Consider the following 13,982-nt stretch of genomic DNA (forward strand, 5'->3'; position numbering starts at 1 on the left):
TGTTTGTACCCTTTTTTTTTTTTTTTTTTGCTATAGTGTCAAATTAAATCATGTTTTCCTGGACAAAGCCTGCCATCTCTGCATCTTGGGGTTCGTCACCAACAAACTCTGACATAATAATCCAGCCCTGACTGGAGAGGAAGGCAGGTTTAAATAGCAGCTGGCTGATTGACACCAGGTGTGGCCAGGTGCCAATCAGCCACAGCTGAGGGGACAAAGCACTCAGGGAGATAATCAGGAAATAACCAAAATAAGAGCGCTGACAGGAAACAAAGACAGGAAAAACCAAAACCTAACTGAACTGTCAGTGACAAACCTGACAAATATGACAGTATGTTCTTAGAATCCTGAGAATATGTGTTTGAAGCAATAACAAAATGTTTCAAGCATAACTCCAAACCAAACATGCACTATGTCTAATAATGCCCGAATTAATGTATATTTGTGAGTTTTACTAGAAACATGTGCTTTTGTAAGGTTTGCAAACACAAACTACTGATCAATAAAATCTTACAAGCAGCTCTCCCGTGGTATGCAGGCACATTGAGAGCCTTGACGTTGCTCACCAGGACCGCACTGACTGTCGGGTTGAAACGGTTCCTCTGCAGCAAACAGAAAGAAACAAGACTTTTCATTAAAAAAAATTTGCCTTTAAAAAAATTAAAAATACAACATCCTCACCAAGCCAGTGTTAGACTAGTGCCTCCTTTACAGTATAACACATCAAGCAGTGAAACAGCGGCATGTGTAGTATAGTATGTACCATCAGTGCAGTGTAGTGCTGCAGGTAACGGGGGCTCCCAGGTGAGGCTGTTGCCACACCTGTGCAGACCTCGAGGCAGTGGAAACAGGCTCGCCTCAACGCAGTTAAAACCCACTATGTCACCCACTTTGTATTCCTCTTTGTTGGGTGACAATGTCATGCTGTCAGGGATGTTGGGAGGAAGGCAGATCTTTCCTAAAGGTGCAGAAAGGACATTCCTTGAAAGCAGATACACAGATTTGGACATATATTATTTCAATGAGCCATAAACTTACTGAGGCACCTCCCTTTTGCTTGACTCCACGTCCCATCTGGAAGACAGTTGATGAACTGGAAACCTTCCATGTCAAATCCGGTGTAGCACTTGACCTCCTCATCCTCACCAAAGTCATAGTACTGCTTTGCTTTCTAAAAATGCCAAAAGTACTGAAAAAAAACCAGTCCCCTTGGCATCCTTGTTTTAGTTTCTGTAGATTTGACTTGTCAGTCTCCATTACAAAACTCAAAACTTGTGATTATAGATGAGCACAATGAATCCCACCACACAATTTTCGTCTGTGTGCCATTTTTAAAGGGGTAATGTTATGATTTTCAATCTACAAAACCCAAAACCAGTGAAGTTAGCACAATAAAAACAGAATACAATGATTTGCAAATCCTTTTCAACCTATATTCAATTGAATAGACTGCAAAGACAATATACTTAACGTTCGAACTGGAAAACTTTGTTATTTTTTGCAAATATTAGCTCATTTGGAATTTGATGCCTGCAACATGTTTCAAAAAAGTGGCAAAAAAGACTGAGAAAGTTGAGGGAATGCTCATCAAACACTTATTTGGAACATTGCACAGGTGAACAGGCTAATTGGGAACAGGTGGGTGCCATGATTGGGTATACAAATCAGCTTCCATGAAATGCTCAGTCATTCACAAACAAGGATGGGGCGAGGGTCACCACTTTGTGAACAAATGCGTGAGCAAATTGTCGAACAGTTTAAGAACAACATTTCTCAACGAGCTATAGGAAGGAATTTAGGGATTTCACCATCTACGGTCCGTAATATCATCAAAAGGTTTAGAAAATCTGGAGAAATCACTACACGTAAGCGATGATATTACGGACCTTCGATCCCTTAGGTGGTACTGCATCAAAAAGCGACATCAGTGTGTAAAGGATATCACCACATGGGCTCAGGAACACTTCAGAAAACCACTGTCAGTAACTACATTGTCGCTACATCTGTAAGTGCAAGTTAAAACTCTACTATTGACAGAACGTGGACTTTGGCGTGGTTTGTTTTCCCGTGGTGCAAAGGAAAATTGGCGCGGGCAAGGCGTGAATGTAAGTACATGATTTATTAAAACACTAACAAACTACAAAAAAAGGAAGCAAACAAAAGGCGCGCACAATGGCGGAGAACAAAAACTTGGCTAATGAAACAAAAACTTGCACAAAGGCAAAAACGCTAAACATGAAATATACAACACTTACTGTGGCATGAAAAACGTGCATGGAACAATGGCTTGGCATGACAGGTAGCAGAGGTAGTAAGGATAGATAGATATGATAATGTCACCAGGACGAACAACAGAAACAGACTGGCTTAAATAGCAGTGACATGATCAGTGAAAGCAGGTGCGTGACTCAAAATGTGAAAACGTGAGACAGGTGCGTGACATGAGGATGTGAACCAGGTGAAACTAATGGTTGCTATGGTGACAAAGCAAGGGAGTGAAACCAGGAACTAAAAAGTGTCCAAAAACCAAACAAAACATAACTGAACAAACATGATCACAGACATGACAACTATGCAAAGCCAAAGCCATTTATCAACAACACCCAGAAACACCGCCGGCTTCGCTGGGCCCGAGCTCATCTAAGATGGACTGATGCAAAGTGGAAAAGTGTTCTGTGGTCTGACGAGTCCTCCTTTCAAATTGTTTTTGGAAACTGTGGACGTGGTCTCCTCAGTTCCCAAACGTTTACTGAGTGTTGTTAAAAGGAAAGGACATGTAACACAGTGGTAAAAATGCACCTGTGCCAACTTTTTTGCGACGTGTTGCTGCCATTAAATTCTAAGTTAATAATTAATTGCAAAAAAAATTAAGTTTCTCAGTTCGAACATTAAGTGTCTTGTCTTTGCAGTCTATTCAATTGAATATAAGTTGAAAAGGATTGGCAAATCATTGTATTCTGTTTTTATTTACGATTTCCACAACGTGCCAACTTCACCGGTTTTGGATTTTGTACATTTAAAACGCTTCCTTGTATTTATGTGCCGAAGTCCTCCTCCGGATCAAGCCCGCTTTGACTGTGTCTTATCCATGTCAGACATGTAGTAGTTTTTAACATTTCAATATCAGGTTTACTGACAGATAAAAGTTAGAACTGTACGCTACTTTTTATTAGAAATGGCAACGGCGGAGGATTTTAGCATGCACGTGCATGCACGAGCCAGTCTGCCCCACAACAAGAGGATAGAGAAAAATAAGGAGCTTATCGACTAAAACTTTGGACTACAATTGAGTAAAGAAAGCGGAGATATATGGAGCCATCTGGGCCGTGATGTAACAAGCTTGCTTTTCGTGTAAAAACTGTAGTGCACTGCAAAAACTGAAATCTAAGTAAGATTAAATATCTCAAATAAGGGTGACATTTGCTTATTTTCTGTCTGATAAGATAATTCTTCTCACTAAGCAGATTTTATGTGAGAGTGTTTTACTTGTTTTAAGGGTTTTGGTCCTAAATGATCTCAGTAAGATATTACAGCTTGTTGCTGAGATTTGATGACCTATATTGAGTAAAACATGCTTGACACTAGAATATCAAATGTTGCAAAGCTGTGTCATCAACACTCACAAGTATAAAACTACTTTTTTAAAGTATTAATTTTTTTTACTTCAAGCATGAAAAAAAAATCATGATGCCGAGCGCATATCATTATGTCAAGATAATGGCACGAGCATTTACTTCATTTAAGAATATTTTTCAACATATTGAGCAAAAAGGTCTCTTTTTTTTCTACCAAGAAAACTGCACTTGTTATTAGTGAGAATATACTTATTTTAAGGTCTTTTGGGGTTCATTGAAGTTAGCTAATTTTACTTGTTTTGGAAAGTCTTGACAAGCCGAATTTTCTTGTTCTATTGGCAGATCATTTTGCTTAGTTCAAATAAAATACCCCTAATTTTTGTATTTATTTTTCTTGTTTCTGAACACTGACTTTTTGCAGTGCACTACAGTTTATACACTGCAAAAACTGAAATTTAAGTAAGATTAAATATCTCAAATAAGGGTGATATTTGCTTATTTTCTGCCTGATGAGATCATTCTTCTCACTAAGCAGATTTTATGTTAGAGTGTTTTACTTGTTTTAAGGGTTTTGGTCCTAAATTATCTCAGTAAGATATTACAGCTTGTTGCTGAGATTTGATGACCTATATTGAGTAAAACATGCTTGAAACTAGAATATCAACTGTTGCAAAGCTGTGTCATCAACACTCACAAGTATAAAACTGCTTTTTTAAAGTAATAATTTCTTACTTCAAGCATGAAAAAAAAAATCATGATGCCGAGCGCATATCATTATGTCAAGATAATGGCACTAGCATTTACTTCATTTAAGAATATTTTTCAACATATTGAGCAAAAAGGTCTCATTTTTTTTCTACCAAGAAAAGTGCACTTGTTATTAGTGAGAATATACTTATTTTAAGGTATTTTGGGGTTCATTGAAGTTAGCTAATTTTACTTGTTTTGGAAAGTCTTGACAAGCCGAATTTTCTTGTTCTATTTGTCATGTCTGTGTGATCATGTTTTGTTTTAGTCATATTTTGTTTAGCTATTGGACTCTTTAGTTTCTGGCTTTTCACTCCCTTGTCTTGTTTCCATGATTACCCATTAGTTTCACCTGTTCCACGTTTGGACTCATTGTGCACTCTTGTTTGTCACCATAGCAACCCATTAGTTTTCACCTGTCACGTCACGTACCTGTTTCACGTTTTGAGTCATGCACCTGTTTTCGTTAATCATGTCTGTAGTATTTAAGTTCATTGTTTTCAGTTTGTCTTTCTGGTGACATCCCACATTTATGCTCTGCACATTTCTGACACTTTTTTCATGTCCATCCTTCACGCTGCTCCTTTTGTCCATGCCAAGTAAGTTTTGTTTATTAATGCCACAGTTAGTGTTTTTTTGTTGTTCATAGTTTCTGCCTTTGTGCAAGTATTTGTTTTCATAGCCAAGTTGTTTCTCCGCCACTGTGCGCGCTTTTCGTTTGTACTTTTTTTGACAAGTTTAAATGAATATGTTCTCACATTCCCGTCTCGCCCGAGCCAACTTTCCGTTGCTTTCTACAAAAACTAAACCCCAGGACCAAGTCATGACACTATTGGCAGATAATTTTGCTTAGTTAAAATAAAATACCCCTCATTTTTGTATTTTTTTTTCTTGTTTCTGAACACTGACTTTTTGCAGTGTGGGTTTACATAATTCACCCACGGAACGTTAGTTATTAGAGGGTTCCGTCGGGCAGTTTTTCACGGGACACATTTCCGGCGTTGATGTTGCTTTATTGAGAAGATATAATAATGCGCCTTTTGTATGAAAAAAGACTTTAATAGACCCACTCATCGGCACTGCGCCTTATAATCCGGTGCGTCCTATGGTCCGAAAAATACGGTAATTCAATCTCCAAAAAGGAACGGCCTTCCTACATTTGTCAATATTCATTGATTATTACCCTGAGGAAGCTATTGTCGGGTGGCGGTGGCCTGGGACAACCCTTCACACCAGGAGGCAGCTCTTCCCTCCATCCCATAGAGAAGTCATCATCATTGTCACATGTTTCCTCTCTAGATATGAAAACATGAGGATCAAAGATTAAGCTCTGAAAATGTGTGTTAAAAATACATTCGAAAGCTTCTACCCTTTAAAGAGGGAGATGTGACACGGCTCCTCATCCGTGTCAGGGCCCGTGCAAGGTTGGCCTCCTCTCAAGGGAGCGGGGTTATTGCACCTCCTCCTGCGATGTCTTTTCATGAAAGCTCCACAGCGACTCCATTGCTCCCAGCAGCTCCAGGAACCGTCGACTTCCTCTGTGCGGGTGTGCAAAACGATGAGTCTCGTGACATAAATTGTGTAATTGTACAAAACCCAAAACCAGTGAAGTTGGCACGTTGTGTAAATCGTAAATTAAAACAGAATACAATGATTTGCAAATCCTTTTCAACTTATATCCAATTGAATAGACAAAGACAAGATACTTAATAATTGAACTAAGAAACTTAATTTTTGTTTGCAAAATTTAATGGCAGTAACACATTGCAAAAAAGTTGTCACGGAGCATTTTTACCACTGTGTTACATGGCCTTTCCTTTTAAGTGAAGTGAATTATATTTATATAGCGCTTTTCTCTAGTGACTCAAAGCGCTTTACCCAATATCTAAGTGACATTTAAACCAGTGTGGGTGGCACTGGGAGCAGGTGGGTAAAGTGTCTTGCCCAAGGACACAACGGCAGTAATTAGGATGGCTGATGCGGGGATCGAACCTGCAACCCTCAAGTTGCAGGCACGGCCGCTCTACCAACCGAGCTTTACCGCCCCACAAAACAAAACTCAGTATCGGACTATAAGTCACAGTTTTTTTCAAAGTTTGGCCAGGCTCCAGTGCGACTTATGTATGTTTTTTTCCGTCTTTATTATGCATTTTCGGCAGGTGCGACTTATACTCCGGTGCGACTTATACTCCGAAAAATACAGTAAATGTTTGGGAACTGAGGAGACCAATTTTTGAACCTTTTCAGGTGGAATTATTTCCCATTCTTGCTTGATGTATACACAGGGGCGCCGCTAGGGATTTTGGGCCCCATGAAAAGAATCTTTACAGGGCCCCAAACACAGTGTCATTATTTTTTTCTGTATTATAATTTCATCATCATTAGGGGCCTCTCTGGGCCCCCCTCCATCATGGGCCCCTAGAATCTGTCTCCTTTAACCCCCCTTTTCGGTGCCCCTGGATGTACAGCTTAAGTTGTTCAACAGCCCGGGTATCTGTTGTGGTATTTTAGGCTTTAAAACAACACACAGGTCTGGACTACAGGCAGGCCAGTCTAGTACCGCACTCTTTTACTATGAAGCCACGTTGATGTAACACATGGCTTAGCATTGTTTTGCTGAAATAAGCAGGGGCGTCCATGATAACGTTGCTTGGATGGCAACATATGTTGCTCCAAGACATGTATGTACCTTTCAGCATTAATGGTGCCTTCACAGATGTGTAAGTTACCCATGCCTTGGGCACTAATACACCCCCATACCATCACAGATGCTGGTTTTTGAACTTTGCGCCTATAACAGCCCGGATGGTTCTTTTCCTCTTTTGTCCGGAGGACACGACGTCCACAGTTTCCAAAAACAATCCCAAATGTGGACTCGTCAGACCACATAACACTTTTCCACTTTGCATCAGTCCATCTAAGATGAGGTCGGGCCCAGCAAAACCGGTAGCGTTTCTGGGTGTTGGTGATAAATGGCTTTGGCTTTGCATAGTAGAGTTTTAACTTGCATTTACAGCTGTAGCGACAAACTGTAGTTACTGAAAATGGTTTTCTGAAATGTTCCTCAGCCCATGTGGTGATATCCTTTACACACTGATGTCGCTTTTTGATGCAGTACATCCTGAGGGATTGAAGGTCCGTAATATCATCGCTTACGTGCAGGGATTTCTCCAGATTCTCTGAAACTTTTGATGTTAATACAGACCGTAGATGGTGAAATCCCTAAATTCCTTGCAATAGCTCGTTGAGAAATATTGTTCTCAGACTGTTGGACAAATCTGCTCACGCATTTGTTGACAAAGTGGTGACCCTCGCCCCATCCTTGTTTGTGAATGACTGAGCATTTCACGGAAGCTGCTTTTATACCCAATCATGGCACCCACCTGTTCCCAATCAGCCTGTTCACCTGTGGGATGTTCCAAATAAGTGTTTGATGAGCATTCCTCAACTTTCTCAGTCTTTTTTGCCACTTGCGCCAGCTTTTTTGAAACATGTTGCAGGCATCAAATTCCAAATGAGATGATATTTGCAAAAAAAAAACCCAATAATTTCCAGTTTGAACATTAAGTATCTTGTCTTTGCAGTCTATTCAATTGAATATAAGGAAATCATTGTATTCTCTTTTTATTTACGATTTACACAACGTGCCAACTTCACTGGTTTTAGGGTTTTGTACTTTGGGAGGTCAACAATACCTGAGGTGTAGTCAGTAGCTCTTTGTTCACAATTAGGGCCAAATGTGCCAGTCTGGCAGGCACACTTGCACTCAGTACCGGAGAGATACGCTTTGGCGTTGTTGAGGCACGGCGCACACTTGCACGTGTCGAACTCCTCGAAATACTGGAGCAGGGCCTTCTTCAAGTGCCTCCTCTTTGTGGCTGCACAGGGGATACCCCGTACCAGATCTACGATGGGCAGCACCTTAGAAAACACGCAGGTCAGTGTCAGAATAATTGTATATAAGTTATCACACAACTTGTTTGCTTGCAGTTCAGGTTGCTCTTCGTGAAGACAGGTGGCCCTGGTTACTATTTACTTGTGCTCACAAAGCTGTCCTTGTTCTTATCAAGCAAAGGCGGACAGCTTGTAAATCTCCACTGTGTGCCATGGAATGCGCCTCGCCGTAGAAGTGTCTGTTTTTCAGATCTGGACAGCCGCGGGAGGGGCCGTATCAGGACCCGACGTCTCCAAGAAGATAAGGCGGACGAGCAGAGAGGGGGTGAATCCGACACCGCTCCAAGCACATTTTGTTTTGACTGTTTATGACCCAGTGCTGGGCTGCTGCATAATGTGACCCCTCCCCTTCGAAGCAGCTTCAGCTATGTAATCAGGGAATGCCCAAAAAAATGGGGAGGCGCGGGGACTTTTTCCTCAGAGCGTGGGGTGACACTGTACGAGGGTGCAGGTCCACGCGCTCTCCTCATGCATGCTTGCCAACCCTCCCGATTTTCCCGGGAGACTCCCGAATCTCAGTGCCCTTCCCGAAAATCAACCATTCTCCTGAATTTCTCCCGATTTCCACCCGGACATCAATATTGGGGGCGTGCCTTAAAGGCACTGCCTTTAGCGTCCTCTACAACCTGTCATCACGTCCGCTTTTCCTCGATACAAACAGCGTGCTGGCCCATTCACATAATATATGCGACTTCTATACACACATAAGTGAATGCAAGGCATATTTGGTCAACAGCCATACCGGTCACACTGAGGGTGGCCGTATAAACAACTTTAACACTGTTACAAATATTGGTATGAAGAACGACACAGAAGGTCCTTCATACCGACAGCCATCAGACTGCATAATGCATATGTTCCTTGACTGCACTTAAATGTAGAGTATATGTAGAATATATTTATATTATTTATATATTATATATATAATATATTATATATTATATTATTTCTTCTTCTTATTGTCTATTGTGAGCGAACTGTGATGCTGAGTTTCCCCCAGGGATCAATAAAGTACTATCTATCTATTCATACATGGTCAACAGCCATACAGGTCACGCTGAGGGTGGCCGTATAAACAACTTTAACACTGTTACAAATATGCGTTACACTGTGAACCCACACCAAACAAGAATTACAAACACATTTCGGGAGAACATCCGCACCATAACACAACATAAACACAACAGAACAAATACCCAGAACCCCTTGCAGCACTAACTCTTCTGGGACGCTACAATATACACCCCCGCTACCACCAAACCCTGCCCCCCCGTCATCTCCCGAATTCGGACATCTCAAGGTTGGCAAGTATGTCCTCATGAGCTAAATTGAATCCTGTCTCTGTTTGATTCCTTGCTTTTTGTCCTGTTTAATAGATAGTTCGGTGTTTGAACCTGACAGTCAGCTTCCCGTGAATTTGACCAATGAACGTGTTCAAGAGTTAATAAATGCAAACCTTGTAATCGACCACGGCAGGATTTTCAAGGACAGACTTGGCCCAGTTCTTGTAGGAGGTTCGATCAGGAGCCGGACCCTGCTTGTCCCAGGCCAGAGCAGCCGCCTCTCTGGCTCGACCGCCTTTCACCGCAGAGAACGACTTCTCTGCTGCACGAATGTACGAGCCTGGGGACGGACAACGAAAACGTTTTACGAGATATTATGCTAACAAATACTCACCAGTAAAAAAAATAACAGTTTTGTGAATAAACCTTGATATTTTTGAGTCATCTTGTTGTCGGAGCACGCGGGTGCATTCCCGTGTTGACTGTACAGGACCGCGGCCCATCTTGTTTCTCGTCCCAGACAACCTTTGACATGCTCCTCTGTTTCACCTATGGCAGAAAAAAAACGTGTTTATTTCTTGTGTATTTCTATTTGACAAAAGGAGACAAAGAAGAACAAAAATAACTTTCGGGTTGCAGGAACTTTTGTGAGGCATTTTTGTGTTAAAGAACACTGATTAGTAAAACCATTTTGCAGTACTGTAGTCTTTGAAGTAGTTTACAGTTTAATGTTTGTGTATTTATTTTTTATTTATTATTATTATTTTTTTTTTTACAAAAAAACCTCTTTTAAACACATTTACAGAAGAATATACAGTATTTAGCCAGATTTTGAAGCTCTTAGGGATATCAGCAACCTGCGCCTCTTTAGCGCCGCTCTAGTGGCTCCCTGGACCTATTTCAGAGATGTGTGAAAATAGAAAAAGATTAAGAAAAAAAAAATATATATATATATATATATATATATATATATATATATATATATATATATATATATATATATATGTATATATATATATATATATATATATATATATATATATATTTTTTTTTTTTTTTTTTTTTTTTTTTAAGAAAAAAAATAAAATATATATATATATATAATTATTATTATTTTTTTTTTTTTCTTAATCTTTTTCCATTTTCACATGTCTCTGAAAGAGGTCCAGGGAGCCACTAGAGCGGCGCTAAAGAGGCGCAGGTTGCTGATAACCCTAAGAGCTTCAAAATCTGGCTAAATAAAAAAATAAAAAAATAAAATAAAATATATATGTATATATAAATATATATATATATATATATATATATATATATATATATATATATATATATGTTTCATGAGGGGGGGTACCCTCAATCATCAGGAGATTTTAATGGGAGCATTCGCATACCATGGTTTATATAGGGCACAGAGTGGGTGGGTACAGGCTGGCCTAGGGGCGTGGTGATTGGCTCATGTGTTACCTAGGAGGTGTTTCCATCTATGGCGGCATGCTGTTACAATTTCGCTGCGCATGTTGAGGGATGACAGGTCTGGACGGTAAATAATAAACAGTTTCTCTTTCAAGCATAGGTTGCATCTTTTATTACCACTATTGTAAGGTGTGCTGGATGCAAGAATTTGCCATGTTATTGAATATTCAACATTATTGTCTTTGAGGTCCCAAATGTGTTTGCTGAGTTCTGTGGTATTTCGCAGGTTTTTGTTCCTGAAAGAAGCCTTGTAATTGTTCCATCTGGTTTTGAATTCTCCCTCGGTTAATCCTACATATGTGTCGGATGTGTTAATGTCCTTGCGTATTACCTTAGATTGGTAGACAACTGATGTTTGTAAGCACCCCCCGTTGAGGGGGCAATCAGGTTTCTTTCGACAGTTACATGCTTTGTTGGTTTTGGAGTCGCTCTGTCTGGGGGTCGACGGCTCATTTGCAATTGTTTTGTTGTGGTTTGAGATGATTTGTCGTATATTGTTCATGCAGCTGTAGCTCAATTTAATGTTGTTCTTGTTGAATACTTTTCTTAGGGTGTTGTCTTTGGGAAAGTGTTTGTCAATCAGATTGAGGAATTTGTGTCCATATATATATATATGTGCATATATATATATATATATATATATATATATATATATATATATATATATATATATATATATATATATATATATATATATATATATATTCTGTAGGAGAACAAACATGACATAAACTTTCTTAAATGTTAGAAATCCCACAGTTTATATTAAACATGCTTCACTGATGAGAGTATTTGGCAAGCGCCATTTTGTCCTACTAATTTCAGCGATCCTTGAACTCATCGTAGTTTGTTTACATGTACAACTTTCTCCGATGCTGCCACAGAAAGACGTGTTTTATGCCACTCCTTCTTTGTCTCATTTTGTCCACCAAATATTTTATGCTGTGCGTGAATTGCACAAAAGTGAGCTTTGTTGATTTTATTGATTTGCTGGAGTGCTAATCAGGCATAGTTGGTCAATCCATGACTGCAAGCGAATCGATGCTAACATGTTATTTAGACGAGCTGTATGTACATATTGCATCATTATGCCTCATTTGTTAGGTATATTTGAGCTCATTTAATTTCCTCTACTTATGTCCTCTGTGTATTTAATTTATATTTGCAAAAATGGATGAATGGATGTCTCGTGACTTGTTATCTGTATGTAATATTGGCTGCATTTCTGATAGTTGTTTGTGTGCCATGTTGTTCCAGACCACAGCAAACACTACCCAGCTTGCAAAGATTTTAATAAATCAGCCTGCCATTTCCTTAAAGGGGAACATTATCACCAGACCCATGTAAGCGTCAATATATACCTTGATGTTGCAGAAAAAAGACCATATATTTTTTTAACAGATTTCCGAACTCTAAATGGGTGAATTTTGGCGAATTAAACGCCTTTCTAATATTCGCTCTCGGAGCGATGACGTCACAACGTGACGTTGCATCGGGAAGCAATCCGCCATTTTCTCAAACACCGAGTCAAATGAGCTCTGTTATTTTCCGTTTTTTCGACTGTTTTCCGTACCTTGGAGACATCATGCCTCGTCGGTGTGTTGTCGGAGGGTGTAACAACACGAACAGGGACGGATTCAAGTTGCACCAGTGGCCCAAAGATGCGAAAGTGGCAAGAAATTGGACGTTTGTTCCGCACACTTTACCGACGAAAGCTATGCTACGACAGAGATGGCAAGAATGTGTGGATATCCTGCAGATGCATTTCCAACGATAAAGTCAAAGAAATCTGCCGCCAGACCCCCATTGAATCTGCCGGAGTGTGTGAGCAATTCAGGGACAAAGGACCTCGGTAGCACGGCAAGCAATGGCGGCAGTTTGTTCCCGCAGACGAGCGAGCTGAACCCCCTGGATGTCTTGGCTCACACCGTCCCTTATGCCACCGAAGATGATCAAGAGAAGAATATTGACCCTAGCTTCCCTGGCCTGCTGACATCAACTCCAAAACTGGACAAAACAGCTTTCAGGAAAAGAGCGCGGATGAGGGTATGTCTACAGAATATATTAATTGATGAAAACTGGGCTGTCTGCACTCTCAAAGTGCATGTTGTTGCCAAATGTATTTCATATGCTGTAAACCTAGTTCATAGTTGTTAGTTTCCTTTAATGCCAAACAAACACATACCAATCGTTGGTTAGAAGGCGATCGCCGAATTCGTCCTCGCTTTCTCCCGTGTCGCTGGCTGCCGTGTCGTTTTCGTCGGTTTCGCTTGCATACGGTTCAAACCGATATGGCTCAATAGCTTCAGTTTCTTCTTCAATTTCGTTTTCGCTACCTGCCTCCACACTACAACCATCTGTTTCAATACATGCGTAATCTGTTGAATCGCTTAAGCCGCTGAAATCCGAGTCTGAATCCGAGCTAATGTCGCTATAGCTTGTTGTTCTTTCCGCCATGTTTGTTTGTGTTGGCATCACTATGTGACGTCACAGGAAAATGGACGGGTGTTTATAACGATGGTTAAAATCAGGCACTTTGAAGCTTTTTTTAGGGATATTGCGTGATGGGTAAAATTTTGAAAAAAACTTTGAAAAATATAATAAGCCACTGGGAACTGATTTTTAATGGTTTTAACAATTCTGAAATTGTGATAATGTTCCCCTTTAAACTTGGACACACACATCTATACCTTTGGCCATTCTGAGAAAGTAATTTCCAGAAGTTATCTCGGAGCGGTATTTTGGGGAGGTATAGCTTGGTTGGTAGAGCGGCCGTGCCCCGGACCATCTTATTACCTCGCTCTTCACCACCTCAATAATTGTGCTCTGGACATTGCATTGCCGCAACATCGACGTAACACCCATTAGACATCTGACTGTTCCCACTTCCACGCCCCCCCTCTTATCGCCATCTTCTTGACAATGCTAAACTGTAAACTATGGTCAACCT

At 40.3% G+C, this 13,982-nt stretch overlaps 1 protein-coding gene across 2 annotated transcripts in view; it reads right to left on the reverse strand.

The window, feature by feature from the left end:
* c6.2 (complement component 6, duplicate 2) overlaps positions 1-13,982 on the reverse strand; it is an 84,704-nt gene that overhangs the window by 13,515 nt on the left and 57,207 nt on the right. For both annotated transcript variants that reach the window (XM_072915341.1, XM_072915340.1), the window contains 8 exons: positions 9,986-10,108; positions 9,733-9,899; positions 8,018-8,243; positions 5,692-5,860; positions 5,506-5,617; positions 1,039-1,171; positions 764-958; positions 515-602 (listed from right to left, as the gene is read on the reverse strand). In XM_072915341.1, coding sequence (XP_072771442.1) covers positions 515-602; positions 764-958; positions 1,039-1,171; positions 5,506-5,617; positions 5,692-5,860; positions 8,018-8,243; positions 9,733-9,899; positions 9,986-10,108 — 1,213 coding nt within the window. The remainder of the gene's footprint in view (positions 1-514; positions 603-763; positions 959-1,038; positions 1,172-5,505; positions 5,618-5,691; positions 5,861-8,017; positions 8,244-9,732; positions 9,900-9,985; positions 10,109-13,982) is intronic.

Source organism: Nerophis lumbriciformis, linkage group LG20 (genome assembly GCF_033978685.3).
Source record: "Nerophis lumbriciformis linkage group LG20, RoL_Nlum_v2.1, whole genome shotgun sequence".
NCBI classification, from domain to species: Eukaryota; Metazoa; Chordata; class Actinopteri; order Syngnathiformes; family Syngnathidae; genus Nerophis; species Nerophis lumbriciformis.